The sequence below is a fragment of the Euprymna scolopes genome, chromosome 27, assembly GCF_053919585.1.
Source record: "Euprymna scolopes isolate OS-2025 chromosome 27, ASM5391958v1, whole genome shotgun sequence".
In the NCBI taxonomy this organism is placed as follows: Eukaryota; Metazoa; Mollusca; class Cephalopoda; order Sepiida; family Sepiolidae; genus Euprymna; species Euprymna scolopes.
In genome coordinates this window covers 44,492,323-44,511,394 of record NC_136508.1, presented here as the reverse complement: position 1 = coordinate 44,511,394, position 19,072 = coordinate 44,492,323, and the positions used below count along the sequence as shown (strand labels likewise).

The 19,072-nt window shown below is 28.5% G+C and overlaps 1 protein-coding gene across 1 annotated transcript in view; it reads right to left on the bottom strand.

The window, feature by feature from the left end:
* Positions 1–425: 425 nt before the first annotated feature.
* The window catches only part of LOC145248841 (zinc finger CCHC domain-containing protein 9-like), a 36,231-nt gene continuing 17,584 nt past the window's right edge, over positions 426–19,072 (bottom strand). Inside the window, exons 4-6 of the mRNA XM_080110565.1 lie at positions 18,144–18,239; positions 14,341–14,412; positions 426–570 (exon numbers count right to left, since the gene is read on the bottom strand). Of these exons, the coding sequence (XP_079966691.1) occupies positions 452–570; positions 14,341–14,412; positions 18,144–18,239 (287 nt within the window). The 3' untranslated portion in view covers positions 426–451. The remainder of the gene's footprint in view (positions 571–14,340; positions 14,413–18,143; positions 18,240–19,072) is intronic.

The following is a 19,072-nucleotide window of genomic DNA, read 5'->3' as shown; positions in this document are numbered from 1 at the left end:
CCTTACCTCATGCATCGAGCGGCTCGTGTTAGAAAAGAAAAAAAAAAGAGAAAAGAAAAATGGCTGCGCCCTGGTATTTATGGACTGAAAATCACGTGATGTGACAAGAGGGGGGAGGGGGTATGCAAATGAGATGTGGTTGGGTCTCTCTATAAAAGAGCCGTCTTCTTTATTTTGGGCATCAGTGTGAAAAGTGCAGAGAGAAGAGAACAGTTAGATTTGAGTTTGAGACTTTTGATCTGAGGTTGAGTTCAAATTTAACGTCAAGCTATTTCGGCACAGAGACAAAAATCCAATCATCATAACAACACGCATCAATTTGTACAAAGAGAACACGTTCTTAAGATCGGAATAAGAAAAAGAAAAAAATTTTTTTGGCATTTAAAAAAAATTCTTTGTTTTTTTTTATTAAAAACTATAATGAATGCAAAATAAATTAATGTTTTATTCTTCAAAAGTTCACAATTTTGGGCCCACTACGCTTTTGTAAATTTCTGGATTTGTTACCATCAACTTCAGCATCAGCACTTTCAAGTGGATCCAAACGTTCAACAGTGACATCTTCATCAGCTGAGAAATAAAAAAAAAAGAAAAAAAAAAAAAAACAAAGAAATATTAACAATAAGAAACAAGAATTTCGTTTTAGAATTGTTCAAAAAGATAATTTCTATCACTTGGATCATTCCATACAGATTTCGGAATTTTATAAGACGCACTTAAAGGTCAGAGGTTACATCAGTCAAAACATTGTCAGAATAATATCTCAAATGAAAACAGCATTTTTGGGATGAGGTTTGATAATTTCTATTACTTGGAGTACTTTATACCGATTCCCAAGTTTGACAAGACGTACATAAAGAAGGTCAGAAATTACATTGGCCAAAAGATTGTAAAACTGAAATCCAAGATTAAAATACAGGGTGGAACGATAAAATTGTCACCATAAAAAAGACCACATGATTCCATTACCATTTGATGAAAAACGGTTTTCCTTTTTTTGTTGCAGACCATCTACTAGTTGGCCAGTTGTGTATAAATCCCAACAGCAACAGAAGTCTTATATCATGACTGAAAATGACACAATGTTCAACGAGCAAGATCGGAGATGCACCGCTGTACAACTCATACTCTCTACCAATCCAAGTTATGACAACAGGACCATTGCCAGCAACTTAAAAAATGTATCACTGGATTGCCACGAATAACAGAGACAGCCCAGGGTGATGAAAACACAGTTTCTGGCCACGGTTATGGTCTTTGGCGTGGTTGCAAATGAGGGCCACATCATGCCACCTCACATCTTAAAATCGGCTTGAAAGTAAACAATAAAGTGTATCTGGCTGTGCTGAAGAGTGTGGTGATCTTCTGGTGCAAAGGTGGCCACTGGCAGACCCTGAGTGTGGCAGCAGGACTTGGCGCCAGCCCACAAGTTCAAAGAGACCCAGGCTTGGCTTCAGAAGGAGTGCTATAACTTTGTACCCTTCTAACCCCCTGGACTACTTCGCTTGGTCATACATCGAGAACATCACCAAAATGACCTCCCACAACACCAAAGTCAGCCAGATCGCCGCCATCTGCCAAGTATTCAGCAAGTTCCTGCCGGTGCTTGTGGAAAAGGCATGCTCCCAGTTCCAGACCCGTATCAAGATGGTGATTGAGGTTGAACACATCTATATTGAATAGATGTCAGCTCTACTACATAATAAAGTTATCTGAATTGATTTTTTCAATAAAACGTTTAAAAATAAAGCTGTAGTGTTGTTTTCTTTAGGGTGACAACTTTATCGTTCTGCCCCGTAGTAATCTGAATAATCCTAAAGATTTGCCTATTTAATCTGCATTTGCATATTAATCTGATTTGTGATTGGCTGATGGGTTGTTGAGTTTTATAGAATGTCAACCATTGTTGGATTATTACAGGCCAAAACCAGACATAAATTTCTGGCCCAGATGAATATCTGAGATAAGACACAGCATCAAAGTTAGGATTTACTAAGTGTTAATGCATACAATCTTCCTTAATGGCAGCGAATCCTGGCCAATGTGAGTCAAAGACGTTAGGCAATTAGAAACTTTAAATCACAGTTGCTTACATCTGATGGCAATACTTTCTTTTAAACAACACAGTATGTTACCACTGCAAAAATTGACTCGGATTCTTTGGATTACTATTCTCATCTTGAGGGTTATTTTCACAACATTTTGTTCGATATAATCTCCAACCTTCTTCAAATTTATCTTATCAGACTTGGAAATTCAGTTAACTGTACAAAATTTCACCCTGGGGGATAACACGCCCTTATTTATCAGCCAAAACTGACAAGTAATTTGCAATTGTATTTGAGTGTCGCCCACACTGAGGATTGAACCGTCAACCTCCAAAAAAGCATAACTTACAACTGATTTTTACCAAGTATATTATCCACTCCTACCTCTATGAATATTTATACTGCTATCATAACCATTGTTTCACCATTATTTTCCTGATCCTCTCTAGCGTTGGACAAAAAAACCTGGCTGATGACAAAAGTTGTTCTGGAACAAAACCTTCATCCCTGAATCTACAGCGTTTACTGTTGGAATGGTTAAGTGGCAAGAGATCACTTATATGTTGACTTTAAACGAGGATTAGTAGCGGCAAGGATTGATGGAGTCAGCTCACACCACTCCAGGTGAATATTCTTTCAAGGACAAGTTAGAAACAGTACTTATGTTTTCTATATGACAACTGGTGGTTAAAGGGGGGAGGGGAGGGCTTTGCTCGGTCGTAAAATATGCTTAATATATTTTAATTTGTCCAGGTTAGATTTCAAAAGTAAAAATAAAAGTATTTGAGTGCCATCAGCTAGAATCGAAACCAAAAGCAAAAACTGTAGCATTCAAAGCTGGTGATGTTACCACTGTGCTAACATGACACACATATGAACTGATTAAAAATTAAAAATTTAAAATAAACTAAAATGAATGTACAAAATGCGTAACGATTTTTTCAATTTTGACCCATTTTTGACGCTTTGAAAACTATTTTAATCGGCTAAAGGACGGGCCATAAAAAGTCCAATCATTTGAGGCCCCTAGTGTCGCTTTGTGACTTTTAGTTTCAGAAGAGATAGAGTTTGAAAATATGGAGACAGACAGACAGACATATAGCCGTTTATATATAAGATTTATTTGTAGATTAATTGGTTTTGGAGGCATATAGTATTTTTGTTTTTTCTTTCACTCCAAACAAGGCATATTGCCACTTGGAACATCAGAGACTACTATTTGGGATTGTGTCTAATGGGGGATTGTAGGGAGTTGAGCAGTGAGATATCTGTCCACATTGCATTTAAACTTCTGCGCGTTAAAACAGTCAGGGAAGAAAGAAAAGAGGGAGGGAATTCCGAAGACTAGGTTTGAAGGAAGAAACTATTAGAGCAGAAGACTTTGCGGCATCTAGAGACTGCAACAGTGAAAGAGGAGTGGCTTTGCAGCATGTACATCAAGAGGACACAAGTTCATCCATTAAAATACTTGAAAAACAGGTACAGTGATGCGACAGAGGTTGGAGCGTGGGATATCACACTGACACATTAATCCTCATTAGATCACCAAAGTTAAGCAATGTTGAGCATGGTGAGTACCAGATGGGTAACCATTCAGGAATACCAGGTGCTGTATGCAGGAGGACATCAACACCTCCCTGCAAGAACTGCAAAAAAATATATAATATTGTCATAATCTCCTAGCCAGGATATATTGCGACTGAGGCGGCTTGTAAATTTGATATTCTCTGGATACTTCCTCCGTTAGCGGAAGCCAGTTCGACCCACTTAAAACGAATGCTGCTAGCCTGGCTTTGGCCGACAGTGTGTGACCTATTAGATTTGAAACTAATTTTTGAAGTGAGAAACTAGTGGTAGATGTGTACTAGCCCAGATGCGGCAACAATTCTCCATGTATGGGTAAACTGTGTAAACAATAGTTTATATTAAACCCCTAAGTGCGGTCCTAACAGGTTCTACCACTCCTTTGGTATAGAGTGGTCGTGGGAGTAGTGGTGACAAACGGGTTACTCTACACTTTTTTAATTGAGGACCCTCACTGGATGCAGTTTGTGTCATACCAAGGGCGGTGGTGTGTGTGTGTGATGGAGGGAGATGAAAACAGGGTAGTCAGAAAAGATTGCCGTAAAAAGGACTGAGAAAGTTGAATTTTGGTATGGTGAGAGTGGGCAGTGAACACCTTGCCTAAGGATGTCCAAAGCAGTTTTATGTTGTGGCCAGAACAAACAAATAATACTTTGGGGCCTGTGGTGCAGTGAATAGAGACGTTGAATCCATACTGTTCCAGGTGAGCATTGTCTGAAGATAGCGGTTTCAATCCTACCCAAAGCCGGCCAGAGGCTTACTTACAACTATGGAAGGCAGTAATTGCTAAGAATGCAGTTAGAAGATACAAACTTCCTATCCCGTCACGGTTACCACCTGACGAAGGCCAGAGGAAAGGTTGGCTGAAACGTTGTGAAACAACAAGTAAAAAAGATGAGGATGATAGTCCGCAATAAATAAATTAATAAATGATACTCATCTCAATAATGAATTCTAATTAAATAATATGTATAAAAAATTTTATGTTGATACTTGAAGGTATAAAAATTGTTTTCTTCAGATGTTTTTAAAACAGCCTTCGTTAAAAAAAAAGGAGTATATTGTTCTATTAAACTTTTATCTCTATATAAATAAAATGAACTCATTTTTTCCCGTCTGATTTTGACATTAATAGGATTAAAAATCAAGATATTTCATGCAAATATCATATGCACAAACGGCAGAACAATATCTGAGGTGTGTTATAGGCTTATTATTTCTCAAATTCCTCGATAATCTTAGATTTCTATACTTTTTCTGCTGAGAAGTCACGGCCAAAATAGGTTAAGATCAATGGAAGTGGTAAAATATTTTCTCTCTAATAAATTCCTCCTCCCCCTGCCACCACTTAACACCGTTTGGGGATCGTTCACAAGGAACAGTTGAGAAGAGAACACCGGTTTGGCTGTGTAGTTCTTTCATGTGAAGTTATTTAAAATCACTAAACTAAGCTGCAGTGCTCTGTGGCGTAGTGGTTAGCGTGCTGGACAATTCACATTATATTTTCACGTTCGCGCCGACCTACCGTAGTCGTTTTTTTTGTTTTTTTTTTCCTAAACAACTGGAATGGACTTTTCTTGGTGGCCGAACTGTTAACCTTGCAGATGTGTTTTTTTTTTTTTTTTCCACACTTTATTTTCCTACTTTTACTCATGACTCCGGGTTTGATCCTTCCTACTTACCTACCATAACATTTTTTAAAACTCCCCCCCCCCCGTCCCGGAAACAAACACTCGGGCAACGCCGGGTACCCCCGCTAGTTGTTTAAATAATTTAACTTTGTTCGTTTTATTAAAAAAAAAGTTGAAAGAAAAACTTTTTCACTCAGTAGTGGACTTTCCAAGATTGTCAGTGAAAGAAATACAATCGCCAAAAGATAAGCCTTTCATTATTTCTAGTCGCTACTTTGAAAAATCACTTGCAAATGCGACTGTTTCACTTGCAATGTAGAACCCTATATATCAGAATCTTTGGACCATTGATAAAAAAATTTAAACATTCCACATAAAACAAGATTAATTCTTGATGCTTAACAAAAAGACCTACGTGCAAAATGAATCAACATTTTGACCTCTCCCTTTCACTTAAAACTTCAGGAAATCAACCAATTTTAATGTAATTTTCAGTATTTATTAAGTAATGATCACAGAATATAATGAATCCATTGATTTTTTTTTAACTTACTGAAAATCTATTATTTTGTATAAACAATAAACATATTTACTAAAGTTTTAGTTTTAAATACTAAAAAACATGCATAAATTTGATTATACTTTTTTTTTTATTAAAATAAAGCATTATAGATCATAAAAATATTTTTTTTAATTATTTAATTTATTTTATATGTATTATTTTATTATTTCAATATTTTATATGTATTTTTTATTTCAATATTTTACATGTATTATTATATTATTTCAATATTTTACCTGCATTTTATAATTATTTCAATATTTTACATGTATCATATTATTATTTCAATATTTTACATATATTATTTTATTATTTCAATATTTTACATGTATTATTTTATTATTTCAATATTTTACATGTACTATTTTATTATTTCAAGATTTTGCATGTATTATTTTATTATTTCAATATTTTACATATATTATTTTATTATTTCAATATTTTACATGTATTATTTTATTATGTCAATATTTTACATGTATTTTTTTATTATTTTAATACTTTACATGTATTACTTTATTATTTCAATATTTTACATGTATTTTTTATTATTTCAATATTTTACATGTATTATTTTATTATTTCAATATTTTACATGCATTTTATTATTTCAATATTTTACATGTATTATTTTATTATTTCAATATTTTACATGTATTATTTTATTATTTCAATATTTTACATGTATTTTTTTATTATTTCAATATTTTACATGTATTATTTTATTATTTCAGTATTTTACATGTATTATTTTATGATTTCAATATTTTACATGTATTATTTTATTATTTAAATATTTTACATGTATTTTTTTATTATTTCAATATTTTACATATATTATTTTATTATTTCAATATTTTACATGTATTATTTTATTATTTCAATATTTTACACATATTTTTTATTTCAATATTTTACACATATTTTTTATTTCAATATTTTACATATATTATGTTATTATTTCAATATTTTACATATATTATTGCATTATTTCAATATTTTACATGTATTATTTTAGTATTTCAATATTGCATATGTATTATTTTATTATTTCAATATTTTACTTGTATTATTTTATTATTTCAATATTTTACATGTATTTTTTATTTCAATATTTTACATGTATTATTTTATTATTTCAATATTTTACATGTATTATTTTATTATTTCAATATTTTACATGTATTATTTTATTATTTCAATATTTTATATGTATTATTTTATTATTTCAATATTTTACATGTATTTTTTTATTATTTCAATATTGCATATGTATTATTTTATTATTTCAATATTTTACATGTATTATTTTATTATTTCAATATTTTATATGTATTATTTTATTATTTCAATATTTTATATGTATTATTTTATTATTTCAATATTGCATATGTATTATTTTATTATTTCAATATTTTACATGTATTTTTTTATTATTTCAATATTGCATATGTATTATTTTATTATTTCAATATTTTACATGTATTATTTTATTATTTCAATATTTTATATGTATTATTTTATTATTTCAATATTTTATATGTATTATTTTATTATTTCAATATTTTATATGTATTATTTTATTATTTCAATATTTTACATGTATTTTTTTATTATTTCAATATTTTACATGTATTATTTTATTATTTCAATATTTTACATGTATTATTTTATTATTTCAATATTTTACATGTATTATTTTATTATTTCAATATTTTACATGTATTATTTTATTATTTCAATATTTTACATGTATTATTTTATTATTTCAATATTTTACATGTATTATTTTATTATTTCAATATTTTACATGTATTATTTTATTATTTCAATATTTTATATGTATTATTTTATTATTTCAATATTTTACATGTATTATTTTATTATTTCAATATTTTATATGTATTATTTTATTATTTCAATATTTTATATGTATTATTTTATTATTTCAATATTTTACATGTATTTTTTTATTATTTCAATATTTTACATGTATTATTTTATTATTTCAATATTTTATATGTATTATTTTATTATTTCAAGATTTTACATGTATTATTTTATTATTTCAATATTTTATATGTATTATTTTATTATTTCAATATTTTACATGTATTATTTTATTATTTCAATATTTTATATGTATTATTTTATTATTTCAATATTTTACATGTATTTTTTTATTATTTCAATATTGCATATGTATTATTTTATTATTTCAATATTTTACATGTATTATTTTATTATTTCAATATTTTATATGTATTATTTTATTATTTCAATATTTTACATGTATTATTTTATTATTTCAATATTTTACATGTATTATTTTATTATTTCAATATTTTACATGTATTATTTTATTATTTCAATATTTTACATGTATTATTTTATTATTTCAATATTTTATATGTATTATTTTATTATTTCAATATTTTATATGTATTATTTTATTATTTCAATATTTTACATGTATTTTTTTATTATTTCAATATTTTACATGTATTATTTTATTATTTCAATATTTTACATGTATTTTTTTATTATTTCAATATTTTACATGTATTATTTTATTATTTCAATATTTTATATGTATTATTTTATTATTTCAATATTTTACATGTATTTTTTATTATTTCAATATTTTATATGTATTATTTTATTATTTCAATATTTTACATGTATTATTTTATTATTTCAATATTTTACATGTATTATTTTATTATTTCAATATTTTATATGTATTATTTTATTATTTCAATATTTTACATGTATTATTTTATTATTTCAATATTTTACATGTATTTTTTTATTATTTCAATATTTTACATGTATTATTTTATTATTTCAATATTTTATATGTATTATTTTATTATTTCAAGATTTTACATGTATTATTTTATTATTTCAATATTTTATATGTATTATTTTATTATTTCAATATTTTACATGTATTATTTTATTATTTCAATATTTTATATGTATTATTTTATTATTTCAATATTTTACATGTATTTTTTTATTATTTCAATATTGCATATGTATTATTTTATTATTTCAATATTTTACATGTATTATTTTATTATTTCAATATTTTATATGTATTATTTTATTATTTCAATATTTTACATGTATTATTTTATTATTTCAATATTTTACATGTATTATTTTATTATTTCAATATTTTACATGTATTATTTTATTATTTCAAGATTTTACATGTATTATTTTATTATTTCAATATTTTATATGTATTATTTTATTATTTCAATATTTTACATGTATTATTTTATTATTTCAATATTTTACATGTATTATTTTATTATTTCAATATTTTACATGTATTATTTTATTATTTCAAGATTTTACATGTATTATTTTATTATTTCAATATTTTACATGTATTATTTTATTATTTCAATATTTTACATGTATTATTTTATTATTTCAATATTTTACATGTATTATTTTATTATTTCAATATTTTATATGTATTATTTTATTATTTCAATATTTTACATGTATTATTTTATTATTTCAATATTGCATATGTATTATTTTATTATTTCAATATTTTACATGTATTATTTTATTATTTCAATATTTTACATGTATTTTTTATTTCAATATTTTACATGTATTATTTTATTATTTCAATATTTTACATGTATTATTTTATTATTTCAATATTTTATATGTATTATTTTATTATTTCATTATTTTACTATTTCGATATTTGTCTTTGCAAGATGAACGTGTAAACATCAGCGCAATTAATACTTTTCTATAATCTTGCAAAATAAAAAGTTGTAAATATTGAATATCAGGAATATAAAAAAAATTATATAAAAAAAAAAGAAAGAGGAAAATTGAGGTAACATTTGATTTTTTCAGCTACGGATGCAATGCGATGAAAAAAAGCAGACACTTTTGGACCTCCCATTCACCTCTAAACCTGCCATCGTTTTAAAATGTTTGCGATTGATTGAATAAATTCTAAAATTTACGTTGAGACATTCATTAAAAAATAAATAAAACCTAAGTTTTCAGGTGTTATTTTTTTTACATTTATAAAAATTAATCATTTCCTTTCAAATTTGAATTCTATTTAATTCAATTTAATAAGTAATAGTTTTAACTGTTTTAAAATAAATTTTTGCATTAATTGTTAGTATATAAACAAAGGTTATCAAAATTTTTGTCATATTATTGAATAAAAAAGCTTATAACAGGTTAAATATAAACTTTTTTTCAGAGAAAAATAAAGAAATTTATACTTGTGTTCATTAAAAAATATTCTAATTAAATAAACTTTTCCTGTTATATTTCAACAAAAATAAAATCATTAAATGAAATTATTACTCATCATGATCCATAATTTGGTGAAAATTAGTGCCACTCAGGTTTACATTTTCAGTAAAACGTTTCTTTTTATACCGTAAATCACATTTTTGGTTTATAATGTATTTTTTGTTAGAAAAAGTATGTACATATTTTTTTAATTTGGTATCTTATATGAATTTAATTTACTAATTATCATTGAAATAGTATCAGATAACTGATAATCGTTTTTCCAGAGATTTTTAAAGTTGATTTATTTGAACAAAATGTTGTGTTTTTTCAACATTTTTTATTGTAAATTTTTTTAACATGTTAACAAGTTTTTGTTCAATACCTATATTTAATTTTACTTATTTGAACTCTTATGCTTCATAATAGAGTTTTCGATAGATTTTAATATATTTTGTTAAAATTTCGAAAAAATAATTGGGGGGGGGCACGCACTAAAAAAACATTTCCCCTCATATATTTTATTTTATATGTAATTTCATTCTAAAATGGAGAAGTATCGAAAATTTCACGAAAATCTGACCATTAGTTGATTTTTGCTAGATTTATTAAACACGGGTATGTTGTCACGTTCGGAAATCTTACATGGGAACGTTATTTTAAAGCGTCAATTATGTAAACAAGATTTTCGTCTCGCAATTTCATTATTTTTGTTCGCTGAAAAAAATTTTTTTTTTAATTATTACTAATTTATTTTGCCCTTCTTTTAAATTGTATAAAAGTTATATTGATAATATTAACTCATAATAAAGTTACATCGTGTTACATATGGGGGGGGGGGGTAATTCTGTGGTGAATTTTGGAGGTGCCTAAGCTTCAGAGATTATATCAGTCGAAACGTTGCAAGAATAACACTCAAAATCAGAAGAGTAGTCCGAAGAATCCAAATAATACACAAGTTTTTGTTTTTTTTTAAATTGCGTTTGATATCAAATTTAGAGTAAAAAATATTAATTAAATTGTATATTTCACTTTTTCTTAATGCCACTTTCAAAATACCGTTTTCTGTTTCTCGTGTATGCTTACATGCTGTCAAACGCATCTATTTTCAGGGGAGGTAACTCTAAGAAAATAAAGTAGAAATTATTTCCCTCAAAGTTAAAAAAAAATCAATAACGAAGCATGAATTATCTCCCTTGACAATAAAACATGAATTAAGTCCCTCGAATGTAACAATCTGTTTGTTTATCAGTTCTGTTATTACACTTCCTCTTCATCAGTCAGAAGAAAAGAAATCCTTCTAGACTGATATAAATTTTTTTTATTTTTGCCACAATCTAATGTGCTCTTTAAAGAGCTGGATTTTCCTCATATTAAAACCAACCTTATCTTAGGGCATACTCTGGACAAATGCAAAATTTGCCATGATCGGTCCAGTTAGCATTTCTTGGCAGCAACTAATCGTTTTCCATAAAAGAAGGTAATGCCACAGAGTGCAGCCTTCTGAGACAGACAAGAACAGATACTAGGTATGTACAAAAAATGATGTTAAATTATAGAGCTCATGGATACAAAAGCTAGTTTATAATTTTTTTTATAAGTTTCTGATTATTTTTTGATGGTATTTGAAAAATAAAAGTTTCAAGTAAATCTTTTAAAAAGGTTAAAAAAAAAAACAATTTATGATAAAACAATGTTATAACGGTGGCTAAGACAATACGAAAATTCAGCAAAATTTGAAATTTAAGTAAATTGTAAAAATCATTTGAAAAATAAATATAAGTTTTCTGAAACTAAATCAAAAATAATTAGTAAATTAAAGTTTTAAGATACCGAATAAAAAAAAAAATCTACTTTTTACTAAAATTTGCATAATTATCCCAAATGAGCAAGAGTTTAGTAGCAGAAACCGTTAGTCAAAACAAATAACTAGTGACATGCAAAATTTCTATGGAAGCCGAAAATGTCAAAAAGTAACTTTTATTTTTAAATTTATAAAGACATTTAATTCTATTCCATTAAATTCACTGATACTCATTTTTTAAATAACGGTCCATAAAAAGTCCAATCATTTGAGGCCCCTAGCATCACCTTGCAATTTTTAGTTTCAGAAGAGAAAAGAGTTTGAAAATATGGAGACAGGCAGACAAACAGACATATAGTCTTTTATATATTAGATATATTTTTTTGGTCTTTTCTTACTGTTTAGGTAGCACCCATTTAAATGGTAAATTTTACAAAAATAAATGTGTTCATGTTACTTTATTGCCAAGAATACATATTCCATAATTCTTAATAAATTCAATAATTCAATAGTTTAGGATTTTACCAAGTATATAGATATCATTGATGCACACATGTACATATCAATCTTTGAAAAAATGTATTACTTTGTACAGTTTACAAAAAAAAAAACAACAGTGTGACCATGTTACTATATATGTTGCCTAAAATATATATTTCAAAATTCATAATGATCCAATAGAAGTCATGTGTCTCCAAAGGTAGGTAGCCATATTGCTGACTATAAAAAGTCCATGGAACAGTATAAAACATAATCAGGTCATATTTTTATTTTGGCCAACTACGTGGGGCAAAATAAGGTACTTGTACAGTTTAATCAAGACATTAAAAAATGAAAATATCGAAAAAAGTTTAACTTGTACATATCTGTTATGAAATGAAGTTCTCCGGAAAACAAAATTCACTTAATTTCATCACGTAGTTTTTATTTTACAGCAAAAAAAAACAATTTGTTATGATACCAAGCAAAAGGTTCGATGTTTAAGAAGAAAAGCTAGTATTAAAGATAGGGAGGGAGTGTCGGCACTTTAAATTGAGTTATCTCCCCATGGTGGTTCAAAAAGTTCCAAAATGTCTGCCTTCAACACGCTGTCATAAAAACGTGTTTCTCTGCTGTAAAAAAAAAAAAAAAAAAAAAAACTACTCCATCAAATTAAGTGAAATTTTTTTTCAGAGATCTTCAATCCAAAATGGATACGTACAATATAACCTTTTTTTTTTTTTTTTTTTCGATATTTTCAGTTTTTAATATCTTGATTAAACTATGTAAGTGCCCAAAATAAAAAAAATGGCCTGGACATGTTTTATACTGTCTTGCTTATTAGCTTTGCTTTTTTCATTTTCTTCATCCTTTTCTGAACAAAAAGAAAACCCATCACATTATTTTTACACATTTATATTTTTTAAATTTCTTTGAATACTTTTACATTTTCCATAAAAATTCTGCAGGCTTGATTAAAGATTTGGCAGGCCACATCTGGCCCACAGGACATAGTTTGGAGACCCCTGCCTATATTTCTTTCATTATTGTCCTATAGTGTTTCGTTGTCCTGATGAAAAATATAGTCCATTATGTCATCATACAACTCATCAGAGACAAATAAATATCATTAAAAATCACAACAAATAGATAAAATAAGTAGAAAGAATATTTAAGATGAGGCGGATACATATATCTATATATATTGAAATTATATACACATACTGAACTTGCATACACACACACATATATATATATATATATATATATATATATATATATATATATATAATATATATATATATGGCATAATCGCGTTGACACACCGGTTCTCAGATCACGGAAGTTAAGTAATATTGAGCCTGGTTAGTACCAAATGGGTGACCATTTGGGAATTCTAGGCGCTGTATGTGCTCTCTGCTTATCTCTGCATTTGTTTCCAGTCGTCCTGTACATACATTTCACTTGCCACTGGTATTTAACAATGTCGACTCAGGAGAGGTGTGGTTGGAGATTGGAGATTGCGCACCTTCTGCCACAAAAATTTCATGCGCAGGCACCCCTTCGTGGGTATCCATAGTCCATAGTCTGTCAAAGACTGAAGGAGCCTCCATATATATATTTATATACATACATACACCCAAACATCAAAATTTTGAGGGACTTGTTAAACTCTTTTCATAACTTAACTACAATGTGCATATTACCATAGCCTGTTCTCTTTTTTTGGCCTCTTAATTTGGTTTGATAATTTCTGCAGCCTTCGTCAATTTATATGAACAGGGTGGTTTCATTTGTCGCCATTTCAAAGGAGGTGTGCAAACCAAAAAAGTTTTAAAGACATGCATCATTTGTATTTTTGTGTGACCGGTGAATCTGTTGAAGAGCCAAACATTCAAACAAAAAAAAAGAAGACGATAAAAGGAGAAGAGAAATACGTACCAAGACGTTGCTGTAATTCTGGACAGTCTTTTCGATAATGTTCAACAGATCCACATTCTCGACAGCACCCACCTATCACAGAAAAAATATATAGATAAAAAATTGTATGGGGTACTATTGTTATTTTGGGGGCTGACGAGTCTCTGTCCCATTTGGGGGGGTTCCTGATAAGGTGCAGAATTGTATCTTTAATTTGATTGACCCCTCCCACCCTTTCTTCTTGTCTGCACCCTCTCTCTCACAGATGTGTGGTTGCTAGTCTGTCTTTTCTATAAATATTATTATGGCATGTGTTCTCTAGAATTGTCTGATCTATTCCCTGCTTCCTTTGTTCCAGCTTGTTTTCCTTGTAGGTCTAGTGGTCTTTATCAATTCACTGTTTAGAAAACTCATTATAATATAGCTTTCTATTTCACTATTTCAGTAGATTCTTTCCAAGGTTTGTGGAATTCTCTTCCTGCAGACTGTTTCCCTCCTAACCACAGCCTTGGTATTTTCAAAACTAGCTCCTGTCTTTGCAATCATCATCTTTCATTCTTTTAGTTCCTTAAATTAAGTAGCTTCATGCTTTGTCTGGAGTCATCTCCATTTTTAAAAAAATGTTTATTTGAAGTTTTTCAACTTTTCTTTTCATCAAGAAAGAATTTGTATTGCATTCTGGAAGGAGATAAGGATTTGAACCATTATTATCGTTTTTGTTGCATTGTGCCCACCTACGGATAAAAATGAACTCTTCCATTCATAATAAAGACTGAGAAAATATGTCTTTCGCTGGTTAGCACAGGTTATGCTCGAATCTTGCACTCGTGGTGATCGGACGAAAATATCCTAACATTCTTCATTTGTTGCATTTGTTTTTCTGTTCAATAGATTTTGTTTCTATAAATTATCAAGCTGTCTTTCTTTTGGGCCCTTATGAGATCACGACACTAACAACAGGAAAAATTAAGGATCTTAAACAAGGGATCATTAAGGAACTCAGAATTTATGCCATCCACATTTGCCATAGAAAATTTTAAAGAACCTTTTACTCAAGAATCTTAAGACGCCGAAACACGGTCGACAAGGATTTAATTTTCAGAACCTTAAAAGAGCAAACATGCAAACCAATATTGAAATTTCCCAACCTGAAAAAAATAAAAAAGGCTTTAGTGGCAAACTTAAAAAAAGAAAAATAAGTACATTGTTTTTTTTTATTTTCTCAGCTAAAGTGAATGCCTTTCTTTTTCTCTCAAAGAAGTCAGTGATTTTATTTTAGTCTGGCACTGTGTTAACAAAAAAAGACTTTATTTTTGTATCTGTTTGAAAAAAAAAGTATTGCCATCGGAATTATAAACCTTTCTTTTACTGCTGCCTATGAAGTACTAAAAGTTTTTTTGAAAAGTTTTTTTTTCTTGGTGAAAAATAAATATGGTTTTATATTTTGCTTGTTTTCTTATATTAGCAGCGTCTGCAATGATTCCCTGTTACCACTGAAATAGAACTTTTCAAGCAAAGATTGGGCTTATCAGCTATATCCATACTCACCGATGATGACTCTCCCCAATCTACCCTACAGGATGATCAGATGGTCCTCGTCGTTTCGACAGACGAACACACACACACACATATATTAGCAGCATAAGATTAAAATTCAGAATTCCATACTAAGAAGACACTTTCTTTACAACATGGGAGACTGTCTGTTCCGCTTAAATTAGTAAAATACCAAATCGATCAACAGCTAAAAAGCGAAGAAAGTTTACAAACATCTCAAATAGAACAACAAAGAAACAATGAAAAATTCAATATTAGAACAACATCATATAAAACAAAGAAAGATTACTGCAATGTCAACAACTGAATGAAGACAGCAAAAGTTTGAAGAATTATTATTGCAGTGTTGAATAGGAATCAAAATAACAAAAACGAAAATGCTTTTTCATAAAACTATTTGAGAATTTTACTTATTTCAAAAACAAGGATAAAATCTCGACTTCATATTTCAGAAGTTATGAAGATCTATATAAAATAGATTGTGGAGAATGGGCAGAATCTAAAAAAGTTTGCCTACTACTCTGAAAATAAGGCAAGACCAAACATAATAAGCTTATTGATTATATTCTAACCCGAAAAATTTGACTTGACTTTTGCCGAAGCTGTAAAACTTCTAACAGACCTATTTAGCCCTAAAACTTCTGTTCAACAAAAGGTGAAAATGTTTGAAAAGGAAAAACAATTAGGACTTCTTAACGCTTGCATGTCGTAACCAAACATTGTGACAATTACAAACTTTCTGAACTAGTGTGAATAATCTTAAATTTAATATTCGTGCAAGAACTGGTATCTGCAAAAGACACAGAAATTAGACAAAGAATGCTAACCAAGTTGGAAAGAAACACCAAACTTAACATTACAAAAATTAGCTGAAGACTGCTAAAGGCTTATAAGTATCAAATAAGATTCTAAAAATATTCAAATGTTGAGCATTGTTCACATAAGGAAGATCCATCAGAAAGCACATTTTAACTCTCTTTTAAAAACAAGTCAAATAAAAAAAAAAACAAAGATTTTTATGACTCACCTATAAAGACAAATCACTCCAATAAAAACCAGGAAAAATTACTACTTAACCATTGCTATTGTTGTGGGGCTCTTACTTAGTTTAGAGATTGACAATACCATTTTAAAACCGGTCTGACTTATGATAAAGTTGGGCATAAGAGTTCACATTACCGAACGAATAAAGGAAATAAAATTCAGGTTAAATCCACAGGAACAGATGAACTGGATGGCACAAATATAAGAAAGTACAGGTAAAAAGAAAAAGGTCACTCAAGGATAAGGTTTAATGAATGTAAGATGATAGTGTAGTAATCGTTTATTTCACATTTCTGTTGCAATGGTCTTTTCTTTGATGTCTAACAAGTTGCAATCTCTTTTTTTTTTTTTTTTACTCACGTTCACCCCTAACAAGGCATATCGCCATTTGGACATGAGGGGCTACTATTTGGAACCATGCCTAGAAAAGATTAACAAGATGATGGTTTACGTTACATTTAAACTATTGCAGTTGGAAAGACAAATTGATTTCTTCTTTCTTTTCTTTATGGTCATATCTAAAAGAGAAATGTGTATCAAAATTATCAAAATGTTAACGTTTATCAATTCTAGGAGTAAAATTTTCGTTTCATACTTATAACAAAGTTAGGAATGAAATGTTTATTATTTTAAATTAATTTTTCAAGTATTTAAAATAGCAATTTTTGCCAGCAAAGCTAAAGTATGACATTTAAAACTAGAAACAAAAATATGCTGCTTATTTACAATTAATTTTTTAATTAAAAAACAAAAATGCAGAAAAATCTTTGATGTATGTAGTCATCACAGAACAAAGATGTCATATTCCAAAAACCATGTAAATTGATCAAGTCTTTTTGTAAACTAAGAAAATCAAATTTTAGGACTAAGCGAGACAGAGTGATTTTTGGTCAGCCATGTTTTTCATCAAGCATAAGAGGGAGACAACTCAATTCGAAATATCAAGATCAAATTCAGCTTTATAATGAATACATTTAGTATTAGTAAAAAGCTGTAAATTTCTATATTCTTAGATAAAAAAAAAAACTATGTGATCAATTTACATGATTTTTGGAATATGACATCTTCATTCCATGACAAGTACATACATCATAAGGATTTTTCTGTATTTCTACTTTTTAATCTAATGCAATTCTAAATAAGCACCAAAGTTTTTTTTTTAATCAAATCGAATTACACAACGCCATTACAAAAGTAACAAAAAAGCAAGATTGAATACTGACCGTTGGGATAAAGACCGCGTGGATTGTCTGGACATTGTTTGGCTAAATGTCCATTCTCTTTACAAATAAAACATTTGGCATAAGCAAGCATCTCTCCTGAAAAAGATAAAAAATTTAAGAAATAAAAAATTTAAGAAATAAAAAATTTAAGAAATAAAAAATTTAAGAAATAAAAAATTTAAGAAATAAAAAAAAAAAAATCTATAATCATGGGTTCACATTCTTAACAGCATCCAATGTTCGCAGAATGGTTGGGAAGGGGCAGCAGATGATAGGATAGGGAAATAGGGTAGACAGAAAAAAACAGAAAAAGTTAAGAACAATGGAATTCAGGATGGTATGGTAAGATAGATACAAACATGTCCAAAGATGGAGTATTGCTGTCACATCTACAGGGTGGTCAAAAAGTCAGGTAACATGTTAAAGGTAGAAAAAACAATATGATCCATTATAATCTTATATAGGGATCTTACCCCTCCTGATTTCTGGCTTTGGGGCTATGTAAAGTATAGCGTTTATGGCAAGAAGCCTGATACAATAGCGTCTTTAAAGTTATTTATTGAAGAGGAGATTGCGCCGATATCAGCTGACATGATTACACGTGTTACACAATCAGTGGTTAATCGCTTCCAGCGATTGATAGAGAGAAATGGATGACAATTAACAAAATAAACATATTTCATGTTTGTTTCATTTTATATTTCAATGTATGGTACTTAAATATACGTGTATTGCTAATATCGTTTTTCTTTAAAATGTTACCTGACTTTTTGACCACCCTGTATGCAGGAGCTGATAGGAAAACTTATCCTGCCTTGACAGAATTCAGAATAGACTTTGAAGCCTAGTGGGGGATGCCCTTTTCTCTTCCCTGTAACTTCTTTTTCACAGAAGAGACGTTGCGAGCGTGTCTATATTTTATCGTTATT